Source organism: Pinus tabuliformis, chromosome 5_2, assembly GCF_031772625.1.
Source record: "Pinus tabuliformis cultivar Carrire ecotype Pingquan chromosome 5_2, CPIR1, whole genome shotgun sequence".
Taxonomy (NCBI): Eukaryota; Viridiplantae; Streptophyta; class Pinopsida; order Pinales; family Pinaceae; genus Pinus; species Pinus tabuliformis.
Window position 1 is genome coordinate 1,061,144,571 of NC_142306.1, and position 21,722 is coordinate 1,061,166,292.

General features: G+C 38.7%; 1 protein-coding gene across 1 annotated transcript; it reads left to right on the top strand.

Annotated features, from left to right (window-relative positions):
* The first annotated feature begins 14,906 nt into the window (after positions 1-14,906).
* Positions 14,907-15,662, top strand: LOC149162893 (uncharacterized). The gene has a single exon (XM_089435301.1). The coding sequence runs from the start codon at positions 14,907-14,909 to the stop codon at positions 15,660-15,662; it is 756 nt and encodes a 251-aa protein (XP_089291427.1).
* The last annotated feature ends 6,060 nt before the right edge of the window (positions 15,663-21,722 follow it).

The window sequence follows — 21,722 nt, forward strand, 5'->3', positions numbered from 1 at the left end:
TCCTCCAGCATCTACAACTAAACCTGCACTCACAAAACAATTATTAAAATCAAAAACATAAGGCCTCAGTGCTTCTTCTTCCTTTGGCAACACTTCAGTATGCTGCTCTGATTTCTCCTCTTCTATCAGCACATCAGTATGCTGATTCAACCTCTTTAAAGAATTATCTAAAGAAGCACTTCTCGGTTCCGCCTTTCCCACAAATCTTATCGGATTAATTCTCCACCGTCAATCTTACCTTTAATCCGACGGTTGATGTCTAAACCCAATCAACAGAGCTGCTCGGTGATCCTGCGTCGTAGATCAAAACCCATTTGATTCGACGGTCCACAATGATATTGCACGAAATATTGCATGACGTTTACCCACCCTTACGGAGCCAATAAGGATTATAAATCCTTAATCTATAAAAGTTCGGGTTTGTTCTGAGATTAACGTCCGATCACTTTATGACCCGATATCCGTTGGATATACGAGGTCATCAAATCTACAGCCTACGGGTCTTCAACTAGCACATGGTCTAAAAACACCTTAACCCCCTACAGTTGACTGTGATCTAAAAGGTTGAATATGAGATCGATGACTAGGAGTGAGTGCAGAGCTTCAACCATGATCAAGACATCTAAACACTCCTATTCCCCACAGTTGTTGTCACCGTCAATCTAATGGATCTGTCGATCTGACGATCCAGATCTACTCCTCCGTCATTTTCTTCTAACATTAATATCCATCGATCTCAAGGATCTGACGGTTCCCATTCATCGTCACTTTATTTCTTTGACCTTTACGTGGTTTCTCAAAGTTCTTTGTCGTTTCGGGTTTACTTCAGGGTTTCCATCTTTCGTTGTTCAACCACACAACTCCCTCTTGAGCTTAACTCCGCATACTTTAATCACTGTCACTACTGAATCTCGACTGTGATCCTTTGAATGCATTCAAGCGATCCAATACGATCCTTCATATCATTCTTCCTCTCTGTGTTATGCTCGAACTCCACCTACAACCTCTGTTACACAGTACTTACTCTAGTTCACACACAGATATTAACTCAATTACTCCACACACACATAAACTCATAATCGAGTTATTTGTATTAAAAAACAGGTATTTACATAGGAACTCTCTCCTTGGCCTGATCTTCTGTATTAGTGGCCTTTATTTTCCTACCTACCCGTAGGCTTACAATCAAACCTTTAACTTGCAACCTCTAACTATCTAACTTGACTATCTTGACTAACTATCTAACCCTTGACTATGCCTTTTAGGCTTACATTTATACAAAAGGATTCTATAACCAATTCTTGGTTTAGATCCATAAACTTCTCAAAAAAATCCTAAAATCTCATCTTTATCCCCAAGGATCCTCTTTAATCCACAAATCATGAAACCAACTCCTAATCTAAGATTTACAACTGATTCTCAAATCTTTCAACTATCCTAAATCTCTCATGTTCTCCAACATTCGAGAACATTTACAAATATGCCTCACAATACTTTATTAAATCCCTATTCTAGCTTCTATCACTCAAAACCTTAATAATTACATTAATTCAACACTTAGGAAACCAACTTCCTTAAAACACAAGACCCCCATATGTCTACTAAAATACAATGATTTTCTTGAGTTGAATGCTCTTGCATCATTTGCTTTAGTAAGCTATTCTTTCAAATTGACTGAGACACCCTCACTCCAGTTGAATATTATCGGCTCTAGACACTATATCCCATACTGCATGTATGATTTGCTTACTACATGTAGTGTCAAGTTGCCTGCCAATCTTGCGATAATGAACAAGATAGTTCTCAGAGGTAATTGGGTTACATCCTCTATGCTAATCTTCCCATCCCTAGTAGGAAGTGCTCGAGGTCTGCAATAGGAATTGATATAGTCTTTCACCATCTCGCTACCACTTCTTCCACCTAGAAGAGAGACGAGGGCACCTCACTTTGACAATCCTGTCAGAAAGTAAATATCCTCTACATGTATCTTGAGTAGATTCTCCCCAAACCTGAATGCCTGTGCCTAAATGAATGGAAAAGGTACTTTAACAACTCCATTTGTTACCTCATACCAGGTAGCCAGAAGAATTTCAATAACCCACAATTTTTTAGTGCCTAGATGGTAGCAGGGTCATTTGCTACATTCAAAACTTGTTCCTCATGTTATCTTTCTCACCAGATGAATGCCATTTTGTACTGATGGGTACCTGAAACATCAACAAGAGATCCATTAGGCTCTTTCCCATGCAAAAAACTTGACAAAAATTGAGGCAAAACTGAGAAACATCTTAGTAAAATGCACCCAACGCAACCCAGCAGTGCCTACCAGAGCGTTGCACCTTTGCCTACAGTGTTCCCCTGCCTAGGTGCAACACAGATTTTGACACTATGGGGTGCGTTGGTCCCAGGGCATTTTTTATGAACCCCAGGGACCTCAAAACCTGAAAAAATTTGCATGAAATTACAACATTGGACTAGAAAGATAAACAAAGGTTTCAATTCCTACCTGGAAGTGACGGCACTTGAAATGGTTCCTTAGATTGGCCGCAATCAGCTGAAGATAATCGAGGGAAAAAGGGCTCCAAATACTCATTATTGAAGGTAAAATGTGAAATGGTAAAAATGACAAGTCATTTTGAATATTTATGGTCATTTTCTCATTATTTTATTCATTTTTAGTGTTTTGACCTATATATGCTTCATTTTTACTATGAAATAGGTATGTCTAATCCTTCTTGTGGTATTTTGAGCAGGTTGACAGTCGTTAGCAAGTATTCATTATGTTTTGAATAGGTTACTTTGACCACAGAGTATACTTTTATCTCTTTTTCAAGCTCTTTAAACCTACAAAAAAGGAACCCCCTTGGAGTCCTCTTTCAGCTCTTTTCAGACTCCCAAAATATGAAAATATTGTCGAGCACTTGTCTTTTCAAACTCGTAAAAGTAAATGAAAATACATCTACTCAGTATAAGTTTAACCCTTTTTTGGATTGAGATTAACTAACTACGAAAAAGGAAAACCTTAGTCGAACATGGCTAAGAGGTTCTCTTGCATATTGTATTCTACCTTTTCGGACCTAAGGGACTACCTACGAAAAGCGACATCTGGAGTTTTCTTTTTCACCTCTTTTTCAAACTCTCTAAACATGAAAAACATGTCGAGTTTACCTTCGTTGGACTCGTTAAAACATCAAACAGTGATGGACTCATCGATCATGACAAGCTCAAACCACTTATTCTCAGGGTTCGTTAAATATACTCGAAGGGATTCATCCGAAGGATGAAATTACAGATCAAGCATATGTTATCCTCTTCAAGCTTGTTAAAAAATAAAGAGGTACTGACCAGTATGGTTGGGGAAATTGGGAAAACAAGGGATTCCATTTTGCTAATGGCAACGAGTATCTCTTGAACACGACACTCTTCCACTTCATCGTTGTGGCCATTGGGATGAGTAATATGCTTTTCTTTTGGTTATCATACCATTTTCAGAGCCTCCATTTTGGTTTTGGGTCAATGCTGCCAGCGCCATTTAGTTTCATGTCAGCGTCATTTTGATCATTCTGTCTCAATCATCATGCCTATTTCATGTCATTGATGGGGGATACATCAAGGCCTTCTTGTGATGGTTTGCTTCTTGTCGACATCAGCGCATCATCCAAGAAATTGACTTAAAAACACCCCTTGGTACCTTGGTGCTTGCATACATCAATGGCAAGTTTCTTCGCTCTTGGTGACAAGTTTACATCAATGGCCTTCGACCGAAAGATTTTTTGTGGTGTTCGACATCAACTTATTCATTCACACCATACATATTGTATTGTAGTACCTTGAGAGCCATTAACATCATCGGTGGTTTCTCTCGCATCTGTTAATGACTTACATAATTGATCGGTAATCAAATGGTGTCTACCATGTTCGACTCCAACTCATTGATTCACATGGTTAGACTCATACATTGGTTGGTCGTGCGAATGAGATAGAAGACCTCGGATTTAGTTTCCGTCATTCGGGCTACGATTTCAATATTATACAAAAATCACAATGTATGATGGTCATGATCATATAGACAGTCATTCAATCATGGATCCACTAGTTGCGTCTGTGAACACGTATTTTTATCATTGTACTTGTTATGTTAGCTTATGAGCTGAGTATGGGTATGCCTCCCTCAACAAACAAAGATTTCATGTTGTAAATGTATTGTAACATATGAAGCTCATTAGTTGTCCTTGATCCCTACTTGTCATAAGGTAAATCACTCCAGTCATCAATCATCATCTCTGACTTTTCACTTTAGGGGGCATTCTGTTATAGGCCATTTTTTCACATTCGATCAGTGAGTCTCCTAATGCGATCAATTAACATCCTATTTCCCTGTGTCACCATCTTGCATAAATCCCTATGCATGTACCTATCATTTCCCAGAGTTTGAGCCCTAAACTGCTTCAATTGAGCTAATTTGAGGACCAACGCTCCCTGTACGCTTACTGGGGTGCGTTCACCAGCAAGTTCCTCCAATGTGGCTTGTGTTGGTCACCAGCAGGTTGATCCCCTTTGCACCTGCATTGGTTATAGAAATTCGAGAGAATGATCGGGATTCCGGAAGCTTTCCCTTCTAGGAATTTCCATAAGTTGCTTCAACTACTTACCTTGGATTAAACATTCAGATACTATCATTCCCTACATTAGAGTTTTCACCACTTATCCTTTGATCCTATCCCCCCATCAAAGGTGGATCTCTTACCCTAGATTAGTAATTGGATAAGAACTCCCAACTTACCATACTTCTCTATATATTACTAGGCTTCTATGTGGTTGGGGTTGGCTTTTGGAGAGTGATTATGCCCTTATGCTGCTATAATGAGTGGTCATCATTTCATGCGTTTAGGGTGATTGGAGGAGCATATTGTGACAAGGAAAGGACAAGTCAACAAGTTGGAGGAGCTCTTTTATAAGATCAAGTGCTACTTATGGTTGTAATCTCCTTCGATTTATAGTCATGCAAAGAATTCATTGTTTCCCTATTTGTAATGTTGTTATTTCACTTATTTCAATACCATGTTGATCTATTGAATGAAGTACTTAGATGATACTGCATAGATCTCGTAGTTCCTTGGCTTGTGTTATCTGACTGTGCAGGTTCTAATTTTGGCATTTAGAGCTGGAATTAGAGTTTCCAAGCTAAAGAAGGAGCGAAGTATGTGAAGGATTCCAGGTAGGCTTCACTCTGTCATCTATTTACTTTAAGGAAAAGAATTGTGTTCCTGGTCTCTCTGTTGTTCTAGGTTAGCCACCAACCTAGGGGAGATACTTTTGTCCACGATCGTAAATCTCATATAACAAGTAAACTCGTCGAGGTACTGAATAGACTCGTTAGCAGCAGGGCCATGCTTGTGTAGTACTAAGACAACTTCGTCGGGCTATGGACGCTCGCTGGCAGCGAAACGATGTCAGGTAAATGAGATTATTTATATCAATAAATATATATTTTCTTTACACGTCATATTTGTACATCTGTTGACACTCAAAGAAGGCAAATTTAAAATTAATTATTTTCCTAAAAACATGGATTCATGGTTTTAGACTGGGTTTGTTTCAAGTACTTATCCTTTTAGAACTTATATTACTTGATCAATTAACGTGGGACCCATGGGAAACGTTTTAATGCTTAAAGGTTGGATAGGATTCATCATTTCAACCTTTTGGTAAATTTGGGTTCATTATCTTTCCTCGTGTGTCATCATTGTTGTGGAAAAACAACCATCCCCCATTTTAACTTTATTATGTTCATAATAGTAATAGGGACCCTCTATGTAAATTTTGGTCATTTCACTTCCTTCATGATTTTATTTTGTTATTTTGTGGGATTTTCAGTTTCCTCAGTTTTTTGTTTTGATCACTTCATTGTATGTGGTTTCTTACCAACTTTCCAATGGCTTTGATTTGTTGAATTTGGACTTATGGTTTGAAAATGTCGCTTATTCAAAGTTTGAGTAATTTTCACCACCTGAACTTAAATATGTACAAATTGTATTTTACTTTATTTATAAATTTAACTAATATTTATTTATAAATGCAATCATTTTAATTTACATTAATTAAATTAATTAAAATTAGATTAATTAATTAGTAAATATTAACTTTTATCTTTCCTCGTGTGTCATCATTGTTATGGAAAAACAACCATCCCCCATTTTAACTTTATTATGTTCATAATAGTAATAGGGACCCTCTATGTAAATTTTGGTCATTTCACTTCCTTCATGTTTTTATTTTGTTATTTTGTGGGATTTTAATTTTGGTCATTTCACTTCCTTCATGTTTTTATTTTGTTATTTTGTGGGATTTTCAGTTTCCTCAGTTTTTTGTTTTGATCACTTCATTGTGTGTGGTTTATTACCAACTTTCCAATGCTTTGATTTTGTGAATTTGGACTTATGGTTTGAAAATGTCACTTATTCAAAGTTTGAGTAATTTTCACCACCTGAACTTATATATGTACAGATTGTATTTTACTTTATTTATAAAATTAACTAATATTTATTTATAAATACAATCATTTTAATTTACATTAATTAAATTAATTAAAATTAGATTAATTAATTAGTAAATATTAACTTTTAATTAATTTAATTACTTTACAAAACCACCGAAACCACCGCAATCCAAAACATGTATACATATTGTAACTATATAACAAATTGCATAATCTAAGTTATTGTAAATATTATAAATATAAATATATTTAAAAAATAAAAAATATTAATAAAGTCCTAAAGCCTTCACCCAGAAGAAAACTAAAATCCAATTCCATAGGAGTTATGGTCATTCATGCTCCCTACTACATAATACATATTACACATCATTTATGGTCATTCATGGTCATTCAAGCATCATTCATGGTCATTCATGGTCATACAAGCATCATTCATGGTCATATGACCATGCATCATTCATGGTCATTCATGGTCATACAAGCATCATTCATGGTCATTCATGGTCATATGACCATGCATCATTCATGGTCATTCATGCTCATTCATATGACCATGGTCATTCATGGTCATTCAAGCATCATAGTTCTTATGAACTCACATGAAAGGATGAGGGCTTGGTTTTTATTTTAAAATAAATATAGGCTTGGTTTTTATTTTAAAATAAATATATATTATATTGGAGGGCCTCACCTTCTCTCCCCACTACCATAGTTACTCACATTTCTAATTCCTTTCGAGCTTCGAGACTCCTCCCTCCCCTCATCTTCCATCCTCCTTATAACTCCCTCCAACCTTATAACATCAAGGCTCATTAATGAGCAAAAAAACCACCTTTTATTTTAATATTTTATTAAAAGTTGTTTTTTATGATTTTAAACTAAATAATTTTTTAATATAATTTCTTTATTATATAATTTAATTTAATTTTTTTAATTTTAAATAGATTTTAATTATTTGTATAGTTTCAATTTATTTTAATTTGTAAATATTAATGATTTTATTTAATAATATTTTAATTTTAATTAATTTGCTATTAAATTTATTAAAATAATTTATTAATTTTATATTAGTAATTTGTATATATTATTTTTAATGTATATATATATATAAATATTCAAATTTTACTTTGACATGTATTTACAGTAAACTAACAATTTTGACTCCTTGACTTTGGAGAGCTCTATTTGGAGTTCTACTAGGCCAAATGAGGCCAGGGATGGCTCATTAGAAAGCTAGAATCCTTTAGAACAATATGTGAAGATTAACTCAACTAGGTCTAAACATTTAATAGCCTAAAAAATTAGCGGAAAAATGAGTAATGAATTTGTAACAATAATTGGTTTTTGTTAAGTTTGACTTGGGAAAATTTCATTGTCTTGAAGGAACTATTTTCGCTAATTCATTCTTTAGCTTGTTCAAGTGCTAATTAAATCTCTACAAAAAGCAATCACGACATGGAACCTTTTTGTTTCTTTTTTTCCAATTTAATTTTTATTTGACAATTTGTTGAGAGAGTGATTTTTTATTTCTATTATGCAAAATTAATTGGTTATCATTGTTTTGTTTTTGGATTGGTTTTGGCAAATAGCAGTTGGAAAGATCAACCCCAAAATGTCTTGAATCAATGAGATTGCACCAACAAAGGAAAAAAGGAATTTTTCCAGCTGAAAAATATTGGAGCAAATATGTCTCCCAACAACTCTCCAATTTTAGAATTCTTTTTGTAAATTATAAATTGCGATTTGGAGGATGGAGAGAGGGTTCCAGATCTAGCACTTTATAGGGGAAATTCTGTAAATATTTTCTTATGGGTTGCACTATTGTGACAATGAGACATTTCTGTAGAATTATAAGAGTTGGAAATTATGTCAGGCAATCAATTTTACACTATTGTAAAATTGATTTTTGACAAAATTTAAGACTTTGAATATTGTAAATGTACATAGGATTAGAGTTAATAACAATTGATCTCTTTTCATTTATTTCTTAATGTTTCTTTCAATTTGGTTAGTTATGTGCCAATTAGTATACTAGTGAACTGTATTTAGCACTATTGTTGGTATTGCTTATCTATATGCTAACTGTTGCTCTGTTTAAGGCTATCTTTGCAGAGCTAATAGGATTTGATCATAGTTGGACAATGAATTCATGGAGATTTGGTTGTGGTGACTGATAACTATTTATTCTCTACTTCCAACCTTGTCTTCATTTCCTTTACAATTGGATTAAAATGAAATTTTTCTTTTACCCAACATAAATCCTACAGTGAATTCATTCTATATGATTGTCTTTGGGTATATGCATGAGTTATTTTGATTACTATTTATCAGAATTTTTTCATTATGTATTTGCTTGAATGATCTTTAAGTCATTGAACTATTTTAATGGTTTAAAGGTATAATCTAACCCTAGATACAATCATAGTATTTTCCCCTCTATTAGATGTATTGACTCTTGAGTAGGAGCAAAGTTATCTTTCTCCGATTCAAGATAGGTTTTCCTTTTTTATTTGCATCATAAATTAGGATTTCATCTGCATTTGCATTTCTTTTTCCTTTCCTTTAAGTCCTCTTTCATAGAGGCAAACACCATTGGTGGCTTGGCTGAGCCATTAAATCAACTTGAGGATTGTTTTCTTGCATGTGCACCGCAGGAAGGTAGGTTCAATTTCCACTTCTTGTTGATGGTTAATTAGAGACATCACAATTCAACAGGGAGGGTGAGGAGGTAACTGGACCCAATAGATTGAGTCAAAACCGCCAAATCAAACGGAGAAGGGCTTAGTTGGGGCTCTAATTGGGTGGTCTCCCTTACAAGTTGATGAGGTCATTTTTGGACATCAACACTTACATACATCATCGTATTTCATATGTTTTGCTTCAAGAAAGCATGAATATCAATTAATACATGTTGTTCAAATTAAGTTCTAGTTTCTATTTAAAATTCAAGTGTTTTTTTAGAATTTGGGTAAGAGGGAAAAACCATCAATTATTAGAACTTTTTTGGTATAATTTCCACTAATCTTAGTTGGAGCATTCGTGAGCCATGGGTTTGACATAAAGAACCAAAAATTTTGAGAAGGTGAAAGATGGAGAACAAACCCTAACAAATTTAAAAGAGCAATTAAGAATTCTTTTTAACCTGTTAGAATTAGATGGGTGGCTAGCCAATTAAAAATTCATCCACAAGAAAACAAAATACTTTGAATCTTTTCCATTTCATTGAAACCCTTGCAAAACAAGTCAATATACTCTTTAACTAATTTGATAAATCTTACAAAAATTGAAGCAAACAATCATATTGATTACATATTTCACTTCAATTTAACAAACCCATTTAATCATCATAACAAATCAGGTTCACAACACAATCTGCCATGAAAAATGATTGAAATTGTATTCATATGTGCAAAATTCAAAAATACAAGGTGGGGTTAAAGAAAATACATGTAAAAGGAGCACAAACAGTCCAAGACTCACAGCAAAAGTCCTTCGTTGATAGCCTCAAAACTTCTAGCAGATTCTGAAAATTTTTAACATAGTTTCACCTACAACCCAGATTTCCCCCCTTGAAATTTCAAAATGAGGCCTATATATAGGCACTCAAGACCCAAGACCCTACTCTAAACCACTAGTGGTATTTAAAAACCAACCAAGGATCTTTACAAAATTGCCATTTGTATTATAACTAACTTCTAAAAAAATTTGAAAGATTTGTCGGGTGGGTCCCATTAAATTTGGTTGTACTGGCTCATTCATCTCTCTTTAGGTTGTACATTGGGTCTCTTTCTTCTTGCTTGGGTGTTGCTTGAGCTAGACACTACTTTGGTCAGGATTTCGACGATGTCAGCAATGTCGATGCGAACGTCGGCTACTGAAGTTGTGCCAATTGTTGTGTTTGTTGTTGTGGTGGAGGCCTTGAGCTGGACCCTGATTCAGTCGATGTTCCTATTGGTACTTGTGAAAATCCATTTTGAATTGCCAGCTTGTATAGATTTGACATGCTTCTTCATTCCTTACCCATGGGAACATCGCATGATTGTGCATCCAAGATGTGTCCCTCCATGGTTGTAATTGGCTCATAATCCACTTTTCCTTGCTCCTTAAAGATGTTCTTTAGCATGAACAAAAGCTCAAAGTGGTCTTCACATAAGTTCACGATATCCCTCCCTTGCAATGGACGGTCATCTTCTCCAAAGCCTCTTTGATCTTCCTTAATAGCATTCAAACTATTCACAAGGAATTCTTTCGAGTACGAATCACCATGTCCATCAAAGAAAGGTGGGAAATTTCTCTTATATAACACTTCACATCTACCTTTAAATTCTTATACGTCATCAACCATGGTTTTTTCTTTCTTCTCCACTAGTGCTATCAATTTTTGCTTCCTTTTCAACTGATTAGCCTCGGCCACTAAATGGGATCTGTTGAGGTTCACCTTTGTAACTTCTTTGGTCATAGAGTTGAGAAAATTTATAATCACACCCAACTTTGGTTGGCATCTCCCCAATCATACCTTTGAGTGTATTCATTTCTCTATGGGCCACCCTGACCATTTCTATCTTTCCCTGTATCAACTCTAGATGACCCCAATGCATATCATTCAGTGTCATGATTTTGTCCCAAATGATTTTTCTAGCATGTTTGAAAGAGGATTTGGTAGGGTGTTTTCTCTTCAAAACTTCCAATTCAGCATCAACTTTTCCCTTATCCTCTTGGGCTCAATACATTTCCTTTTTGGTGCTCTCAAGCTCTTCTTCTTTGGCTTTCAATTCTCTCTTTTGACTTGAGAGCAAAGCTTGCAACCTCTTTGTGTTGATTTCTAGTAGCATCGGATGTGCTCTAAGTCTCAAAATTTGCAGGGAGGCTTAGCCATGCATTCTCCAATACCCAGAAATTGTTTTGGGAAATTCCACCCGGAGATAGTTTTATTAAAATAATTAATTATTTTAATGGGACCCTAAGTCTAAACTTAGGAAATTAAAATAATTAATGGGTATTAATCTAAATTGTGGGTGTAGCTTCTAGAAGAAGACGAGGATCAAACCAAAATGAGTTAAATCATTGATTAGAAGTTAATCTGGGTCGTTGGTTGTCCAACAGTAAGATATAAGAAGAGGCTTGAGGGGCACTTAGAGAACCCACAAAGAAGATATCAGAAGTTCGATTTTCTAAAGCAGAGCAGCTGCCGGAGAGATTTTCGATAGCGATCTTTTGCAGAGAGGGGCAAGGATAGTATCTGGTGAGGAGTCTTTTCCTGGGCCAGAGAGTACAAGGAAGAGAGAACAGAACGACATCTAGAGAGAGGCTAACATTGGCCCACGCAGTGCTGACGCAGTGGAAGCGCAGAGCCTAGAGGGAGATGGAATTTCCTGCTGAGGAAATCAAGTTTCAGAAGCCGGGAGCCAAAGTGTGAGACCGGGAGGCTAGAAATCAAATTTTCTTGGCAGCAGAGGATCAGAAGGAAGAGCAGTGAAATCCCTAGTAGAGGTGACGCAGAGACTACATAGGGTTTTATGCGTAGAGGCTGACACAGAAGGGACGCAGAGCCTCTTTCCAGCGAGATCAAGGTCAGATTCTTCCAGTGACATAGTGAGAGCATCTCACAATTTGTTTTGTCCAGTTTTTCCCTGTATCGGATAGCCAGTGGGGCATCCAACGAATTGTACTCGGAAATTACTACTGCTTAATAATAAACCCTGAGTTGTTGCACTAGTTTTCCCACATTGGGTTTTTTCTTGGGACATTTGTCCAAAAATAACTATGTAGATGTGTTGTATCTCTTTCCTGTTCAGTTTCTTGTTTCCGCATATAATTTAATTAAGTGAGGATTGCAGTTGTATTTACTTCGATATTTACAATAGAACACCGTAAATAACTTGCATGGATTAAAAAGTAGGAGAAGTAACATCAGTTTACTGTAGCAGGGATTCCGGGTTTAGGAATTTTCACACTTTGCATCCTCTAACATTGTCAAGGATTCTACTTGTCCGATTAGCACATCTGGGGCATATTAAGATTTTATAGTCTCATTTGTCTTCTCTTTTAGCCCTTGAACCTGCATCTTCAACGGCGTGATCTAGTCCTTATACTGTTTGTTCTTTGTGAGGATTCATGCAACTTTACCCTTAACTCTTGACTTTCCTTTTCCACTACTGCTAGCTCTACCATCTCTACAGGATGTGTGTCATGGATCTTGAGGCAATTTCCTTGTCCTTTTCCTCCAATAGTTTTTTATACTTTTTAACATCCCTAGGATATGTGGCCAAATGTGTGATTTATCCTCTAGGGTTTTAATCTTTATTTTCCTAGTCATGTCGACCATCTTCGCATATTTCAATTGACCATTGGCCTTGCATCTTTTTGGTCGTAATATTTTCTCAAGAGATTACACCTTCTCCATGCACGCCATGCTCATCCTCCATGGAACACGCACTGAATATAAAATCCGTAGGAAAAATTGATAGGTGTAGTTAGCGATAAATGTGCACATTCACATGCATTAATATTTCTATAGCGACATAAAGAGCTTTTTCGTTGTGCTCCCGTGACCTAGCCAACGCCCCTGCCTTCCGCGTTGCCTCCTGCAGCTGCCCTACCTAGCAACTTGTTACTGTCAGGCTTCTTTCCTCCCCTCTGGCCTCCTGCTGGCGGGTTCCTTTCGCGCTGACCTCTCTTGTCCCAGGCTTGGCAGCCTTCTGCTGCTGAGCTTTCCTCTGCCCAATGTCTCATCAGTCGAGGGATGGCCCTTCTTCTCCGAATGGCGAATCAAACCAAGAAGCAGCTTTCGCCTCCTTAATAGTTGATCAGGGAGTTCCAAAATCCAGACCAGTTGCAAGTAAATTCGTTAAAAAACTAGATGAAATTCCTGAAATAGCCTTACCCCCTACTCTACCTCAGAAAGCAGCCATTTCTCTGGCCGAACGGGGACTGGTTGGGCAGTTCACAGGTCTGTGGCCCTCCCCCAGAGCAGTTCAAAAATGGGTGGAGAGAAACTGGAGCGCCAATATACAAGGGAAAATTGCTATCAGGTTCTGTGGAAGGGGCTACTACACATTTTTATTTGAATCTAAAGAAGATAGGAACCTTATTTTCAGGAATGGACCATATTTCATGGATTCGAGAGGCCTATATTTGAACAGGTGGTCTCCGGACTTTGACCCTGAGATGGACATCCCAAATGCAGTGCTGGTTTGGGTTAGGTTGCCGCATCTCCCACTTCACTGCTGGGGGGACGAATCAATCAAAGCTATAGGGAATGTAGTGGGCAAGTATATTGATAGATGTGAACCAAAAGACAACATGCACGCTTGCGCCAGGATCTGCGTGGAAGTAGATTTGGGAAAAGGGCTCTCGGAGGCAATCAAACTCAGGGTGGACCAGTGGATGCACATCCAGCAGCTGGACTACGAGCAAATCCCCTTCAAATGCAAGGTATGTCACGAGTATGGTCATTTCGCTAATAGATGTAGCAAGCTTAAGGATGTAGAGACAGTGGAGAATGCAGAAACCCAAGAAAATAACTAGGAACAAGTGAAAAGGAAGAAAACTAGTAATAAACAAAATGCCCAGATCCCTCCTCAAGCAAATGAAAATACTGCTACTTCCTCTCACCCCCTCATCATCCCGGCTCCTCCGGTTGAACCATCTTCTAATCCCTTCGAACTCCTTGAAGATGACCCTCCATCTCCTCACTCCCCTCCCCAGCTAAATGCTAATGCCAGTGCTTCCTCCCCACCCCCCAGCTTCTCGCCTCCCCCCGCCCCTCAATTGATAGAATCCTCACCAGAAATAAAGTCAAAGAAACAACCAATGCTCTGGAACAGCCAAAAAAAGCCAGGAGGAAATCCAACAAGGAACTTAGAGATGAGGTTGCAGCTAAGGACATGGCTATCGGAACTCAACAGCCTATGGACACCTTCTTGGGCAAACAGAAAGGGAGTGTGGAGAAAACGCAGCCAAAGGACAAGGTTGGGAACCACCATAAACCAAGTAAATAATGATCTTGGTCTCTTGGAACAGCAGGGGGTTGGGTTTTGCCTTAAAACTCAACGCAACAAGAGATCTGATAAAGTAGGAACAGCCGGATATTTTAATGATCCAAGAGACCAAAATCAATAACCGAGAATTTCAAAATTTGATAGCAACCCAAAAAAATTATGAAGGAATAGCAACAGATTCAAACGGGGCATCAGGAGGCATTGGTACGTTGTGGAATAAATGGAACTGGAAAATTATCAGCCAAAAACTCAACAGCAGCTGGGTTAGGACAGATCTAATAAAGAAGAATACAAACATCACATATACGGTTATAAATATATATTCACCGAATCATTATAGAGACAAAGCCTTATGTTGGGAGTCTCTAAAAGAAGAGGTACAAGATGCCCAGATTGACAACCTAATAATGGGAGGGGATCTAAATCTAATCTGGAATATAGAGGAAAAGCTGGGAGGCAGATTCATAGGAGATCCGTCAAGAGCTGCCCTGGAGGATATTATTGTTGAACATAAGTTGCTTGATATCCATCCCAACAACGGAAAATTCACATGGAGCAACAAAAGAACGGGCATTCATAACATAAAAGAAAGGCTTGATAGAATCTTGATCCAGGAGGATATTGCAGCAAGTTTCTCGTCCATAAAGAGTAAAATCATGCATGCCTCGGCTTCCGACCATAAGCCGGTTGCGCTCATTTTGGACAAGTGGGAAAATCAGGGTCTGATTCCATTTAAGTACAGCAAAATTTGGGACAGCAAGGACAGCTTCAGGAATTTGATCAAAGAGAGCTGGGAAGAAGAGGTTCTGGGCTCCCCACAGTATGTTTGGGAGACTAAGCTCAAAAATGTGAGAGGAAAAATTAAAAGGTGGGCCAGAGAAGAAGCTTTAAGGGACAAGCAACGAAAATCAGAATTGCAAGATAAGCTGGAGAAGTGGAACAAAGAAAAGGAAAGTCAGCAAGTTACTGAACAAGACAAAGCTCATGAAGCAAAAATGTTTGTGGCCCTCTATCAGCAAAATAGAAACGAAGAGGAGGAACTTAGACAAAAATCCAGATGCCTATGGATCCAAGCTGGAGACAAGAACACAACCTTTTTCCACAACAACCTCAAGATTCGTCGTGCAGGCAACCAAATTGACAAGATCCAGGTGGCAAGGTAGGAAATCAAGGGGAAAGAGGAAATAAAAGAAGCAGCGTTTAACCACTTTAAATCCCTCCTCACAGCTGAGGATCAGCAAGTGGATAGCGCTGATTTTCTCCATCAAATTAACAACAAAGTCAGCGATCAACAAAACAGCGAGCTCGAGAAGGAGGTAACAGTGGAAGAAATAAGGGAAGTTGTTTGGAGCATGCACCCGGAAAAAGCTCCAGGCCCCGATGGATTCACCATCGCCTTCTACAAGAGCCATTGGGAGACAATCCAAAAAGATCTGGTACGTATGATCAAGAATGTCTTCAAAAAGCACAAAGTGGGGGAAAATACGAAAACTTCTCACCTGGCCCTTATCCCCAAAGAGCCAAATCATGTCTCCTTTGATAGATTCAGGCCTATTTCTCTTTGTAACTCTTCATATAAAATCATCACCAAGATTTTGGCAAACCATCTAAAAAAAATTCTTCCTTGTATCATTTCGGAGAACCAAGGGGGCTTCGTCCCAAAAAGGCAAATAACTGATAATGTAATCCTCATTCAAGAAGCCATACACAGCAACGTCCAAAACAATGAAAGAGGAATGGTTATAAAGTTGGATATGGCTAACGCTTTTGACCGTGTTTGCCATCGTTTCCTTGCAGCAGTTCTACAAAAGTTTGGCATATCAAACAAGTTTATTAGGATCATCGAAGCATGCATCTCCAACCCATGGATCGCACCTCTGATTAATGGAAGACCCAGTAGATACTTTCGCAGCTCTAGAGGACTGAGGCAGGGATGCCCGCTCTCTCCTTTTTTGTACATTATTATGGCAGAAACTCTTAGCATACAGCTGGAAAATCAGCGTTTGAGAAGGGAGATTACAGGCATAAGAATTGCACGAGGTGTTAAAGAAATTAACCACTCTCTCTTTGCAGACGACACCCTTTTGATTGGGGGAGCATCCAGTATAATTGCTAGAAGGTTCAAAAAGGTGTTAGATGACTTCCTAGTTGTCTCTAGAGGTCTTTTGAACAATAAAAAATGTAGAATATACACCTGGAATGTGCCAAACAACATCATGCAAAGGATTTCCCAAATACTGGAAATCCCAATACAGCAAAATTGGAGTCACTTCATATATTTGGGTTTACCACTGGCCAAAGAAGGGATTAAGACAGAGACTTGGAATAAACAAATCGAGAAAGTTAGAGGGAAAATCCAAAGCTGGGGAATGATGTGGTTAAACTTGGCTGGTAGAACCATCTTAATCAAAGCGCTCCTTTCGGCTTTGCCTATCTACCAGTTTGCTTTAATTTTGGCTCCAGCTAGCATCCATAAACAAATGGAGCTCATAATCAGAGGCTTCCTTTGGCGGGGAGGGAGACAGGACTCCAAGAAGTTCAGTTTGGTTTGGTGGGATCAAGTCACTCTTCCATTCGAATATGGAGGTATCTCCATCCGTCTCCCAAATATAACAAACAAAGCTCTTGGTATAAAATTAGTCTAGCGCATGCTAATTGGTCAGGATCAGTGGTGGGGAGAAGCCTTGGCCAGGAAATACCTCAATGGTCAGAGGTCTTCGCTGATTAATGGGCTGATCTCGGACTGCCCTTGTACCCAAATTTGGAGACTTATCAAAAAAACCATCCCCCACATCCAAGATCAACTCTCAAAAAATCCTGGAAATGGAGAAAACACTTCCATCTGGAACGACAGAATCATGGGAGCAGCCCCGTTAAAAGGACACCACAATCTGAATGATCTTCATGACTAGATGGAGGAGAAGGGCATATCTTCCTTATACTCTATTTCGGAGTGGGATCAAAATAGATGGACTGCTTGGAAAAGGCCATCTCTTCCAAATCGCCTCTCTGATCAGTGGGAAGAATTGAAGGCACTTCTATATGGCTCAGCTCCGATAAACAAACAGAAGATGGATACCTATATTTGGGACCCCAGCGGAGGAGACTACTCTGTCAAATCTAGTTACAACTTCCTCCGCAATTATAGCAACTTCGATAATTGGAGCCTCTGGCCTGCTGTGTGGAAGAACGCTTGCCTTCCTAAAGTCAAGTTCTTTGTGTGGACATTGTTAAAAGGGAGGATTCTTACTGCTGAGAATTTGAGGAAAAAGGGCATTCATGGGCCATCAATGTGTGTTCTTTGCCATTCTGAAGAAGAGAGCTCCCAACATCTCTTCTTGAACTGTCCCATAGCCAGACAGTGCTGGAAACAGGTTATCAGCCCCCTCGAATTAAATATTGAGCCAATTGTACAATTGTCTCCGTTATTCAAAAATTGGGCTCACAACTATCCCCATGCAAAGCGAAACAAGGTTGCCATCATAAGTGTTTGGAAATGTCTCCCCTCCACACTTTGCTGGCACATCTGGTTGGCCAGAAACAAGTGTATCTTCAAGGGCAAAAAACCAAGTTCAGGGACTATTCTCTCCAAAACTTGGGCTCAAATTGCGGAAATGATCAACGCCAAAGGTATGCTTCCTCCAGATCAAACCAACTGGACACATGCAGAAAAGGTTTGGTACAATAGGATTCCCTCGGATGGCATAGTCAGGACTTATATTCCAAGGATGGTTGGAAACAAACAAGCAAATTGGAAGCTACGAGGAAATGAAAGGGAAGTAGAGGGATGGATCAAAAACCAAAAAAAATTCATACTCTTCTTTGATGGAGCTTCAAAGAACAACCCCAAAAGAGCTGGGGCGGGTGGGCTAATTCTGGATCAGCAAGGTGAAACAATATCAACGTTCGAGTGGGGGCTTGGGACTCTGTCAAACAATAGAGCAGAGGCTTATGGTTTGTTAATGGGAACCAGTCTCCTCACAAAGCTCCAAGCCAAAGATCCAGACTCTGCTATTATAATAGCAGCAATGGATTCTGGAAGAGAATTTAAAAATCTAGCCTTGAATAAGATAAAGCAGAGAATCAATGATAATGTCAACCTGTTAGGGAAAGTGGTCTATAAACATGTGCTAAGAGTTCATAACCAAGCAACGGATGCCTTAGCCAACAAGGCGGTGGACAGAGAGGTTGGGACAGCAAAAGAAAATAATGTTGTCTACGAAAAACCAATACCATAACCAGTCTTCTGGGGTGATATGGCCCATAATAAAAATCCTAGGAAAAACATCACTCATGGGAAAAAAAGGAAACTCAGTACTATGCAGACCCAGACCATGATTTTCCAGCATATGACAGACACAAAAAATAAGGAAATCCGCCTAGAGCAGCGCGGAAAATCTTCCCCGTTCAGAGTAGTAAGCAGAGGATCCTCATGGGGGAAAAATATCGTCCTCAAGACATGACAGAAGTGGGCATAAGTCTTTTCAAATGTAGGGGAATCAGCTTTGTCTCAAATCGCAATGTATCAGCTACCAGGAAGGATCACGAGGAACCTCCCAGCTTCTTCTATAAGAGGCAGCCCGGGATCAGGTTTCCTCATATGAAGAAGCCTTTCAACAGCGCTTGCAGAAGTTCAGGTTGCAGTGTCTGTTCCTGGAGGTGTCCGAGGAGCATCTTTAGCTTCTCTTATTTCCTTTTGCGCGTCGGCAGAGGTATTGTTGTTTTAGTTATTTGTCTGTGCAATCTTTCTGCTAACACCCTGCTTGTTATTGTGGTTTCGTTTAGTCTTGAGCTCAGGGCTTTTCAAGCTATTTCAATGGTGACTCACTGTTCTTCGCAGTTCAATCTCTCTCCTTGCCCCCAGATCTTCTCCCATCCTCACAGTTTCTTCCCTCCCTCAGCGACAAGAGTTTCTCTGGGCTCCAGCAGTAAATCTGATCCCCCTATCAGGTTGATCCTTCCCCGCTGCCTCATCCTTCCTCTCAAAAGCACTCTCTCCTACAGGCATCAGCAACAGTCAACCATTAGTGAAGATCTGCTCTCCAAGCATTACTCGAGCTGCACAAGACTTCGGATCAAGGGAAAAACTTCGACCAATAACTCTAGAATCGTTGCCTTCCGTTCACCCATATTCAGAAGATCTCAAGCACAGAACTGCATCGAGGACAAGAAGAGCCCCCCCTGCTCTCAACATGTCTGGCAATCCTTTGGATCAGATCGAGAGCAATAGCAATTGCGCGCTCTGCAAGGCAAACTGCTTCATGATCGGACGCTTCATCAAAAATTTCAATGAGCTCAAGGCTGAAATGGAGTCTGAAAATAAATCCAAGAAGAAGAAATTCGAGAAGCAAAAAGCAGAAATTGAAGGACTAAAAGAAAAATGTCAACATCTGGAAGAAGCAGTAAGATATATAAAGACACTGAATCAAAGTGAGCAAGGCGAAGCCTCGACCAAGCTCAGCAACAAGGAAGACAAGCCTCCAGAGGATACTGTTAATCAGTTTTGGTGACCCCTTTGATAATTTCCTATGATATGTAATTTTTGTTTACTGTTAGGGCAGTTCGTTCGACAATATAGTCATTATGTATTTCAAATTTTAAGAAGCTTGACCAGTGATTTGGAAGACGGGACTGCGTTCCCATTTTGCTCCAACCTCACTGACCTTCCCTCTCCATATGTACTGGGGCCTAGTCCCCCTGTTGTTGTTTTATAATATATCAATAATCGATCTTGTCAAAAAAAAAAAAAAAATTGCTTGATGCATTTGTCTCTGCACCAAGTGAGCCACTTGCAAGTTCAAGTCCAATATACGTTATTTGCATGTAAATACATTTGATGTACTTGGTAATTTGACATGGAAATTGATGTTTCTACTTTGGACTGCAGCATCACCATCTTGAAAATGCCCTTTTCATAATCCAATGCACTTTTGAGTTGTGTGGAAAGGAGAGGTTGATATTTTGCTATCTTGATGTCTCTTTTCCTCTCTTTAGAGGCTTGTTTGGAAATCTCTATGAATTGTTCTACAATTGACATGTGTCTGGGCTTGGACACCTCTCATGATTCGGTAGCCTCTAACCCCAACATGGCAGAAGGCCAGGTCTCCACGGTAAATGCTTGCTTCAAGGGAGCAGCCAGTTGACTATTATATAGAACCAAAACTTGGGACTTTATCTCTTCATCATATTCATCCTCTCTGTCCCCTAATGATTTACCTGTCCTGGATTTATTTGAGCCTGACACTTCTCCTTCATCTACATCCATGGGCTCAGAAATGCCCCCCTTCTGGCCAAAAAGATGAGAAAACTCTGACTTGGTCGAATGCATGATAGCTCTGACTTCTTCCCAAATAGTCTTGTTTGCACAATCTTGTACTATAGGATTTGGATCATGCTTGTGGTTCTCTCGATCCTTATCCTTTCTCAATTCATAGATGATATTGTGCAGATCATATCTCCAGGCTCCATCTTGTGGGGAGTTGAAGCTTACTAATATCTTATCTATGAGCTCTGAAACATTCCTTGAATTCACACTGAAAGGTCCCACCTTATTAGGAAGGAAGAATGTGTTTTTTGCTCTCCTTGAGACAAAGTGTACATTGTCACTAGCAAATTTCTGTCGGATGTACTCCAATGTAAAAATGAGAGGAGTCAAGAACGTCGGTAGCTGGTATGGTTGGCCTTCAAACCCATAAATTTTGATGATTATATAGTCCTTGGAAAGGTACTAGTCACCAACTTTAGTAACTGGTGTGTGTTATCACTCTGTAATTTCCCTAGGTTGAGGAGAGAAACCCAGAGGTAACCACAAATTAAAGCTGGGATCTGGCCCTTCCAACTTTAGGGAGGGGTCTCTCTATATGATTTATATTTTCTGCTTCAGATTTTAGGCTAGTTATTTAAGTTCGAGTAGGGTTCTTCAAAGTTTTTGCTGAAAGACGCAAAAAAATTCCATTGGGCGTGGAGTCATAAACCTTTGGGTAATCAATCACAAAATGACAAAGTAGATGTAACAAGGCAGGATAGGCAAACTTTTGGATCTTATAGAGTGTCTGTGGGGTGAATAGGATGAATATGATTTAAGATCAATTTAAATATAGAGCATACTAAGATGAATTCTATACTTAATATCAGAAAGAAAACATTGATATTGTTAACAGGCCAAAGAAAAGTACACTTAAGCAAACTTGTCCCTTAATCTTCTTGCAACATGAAGGAGGGAA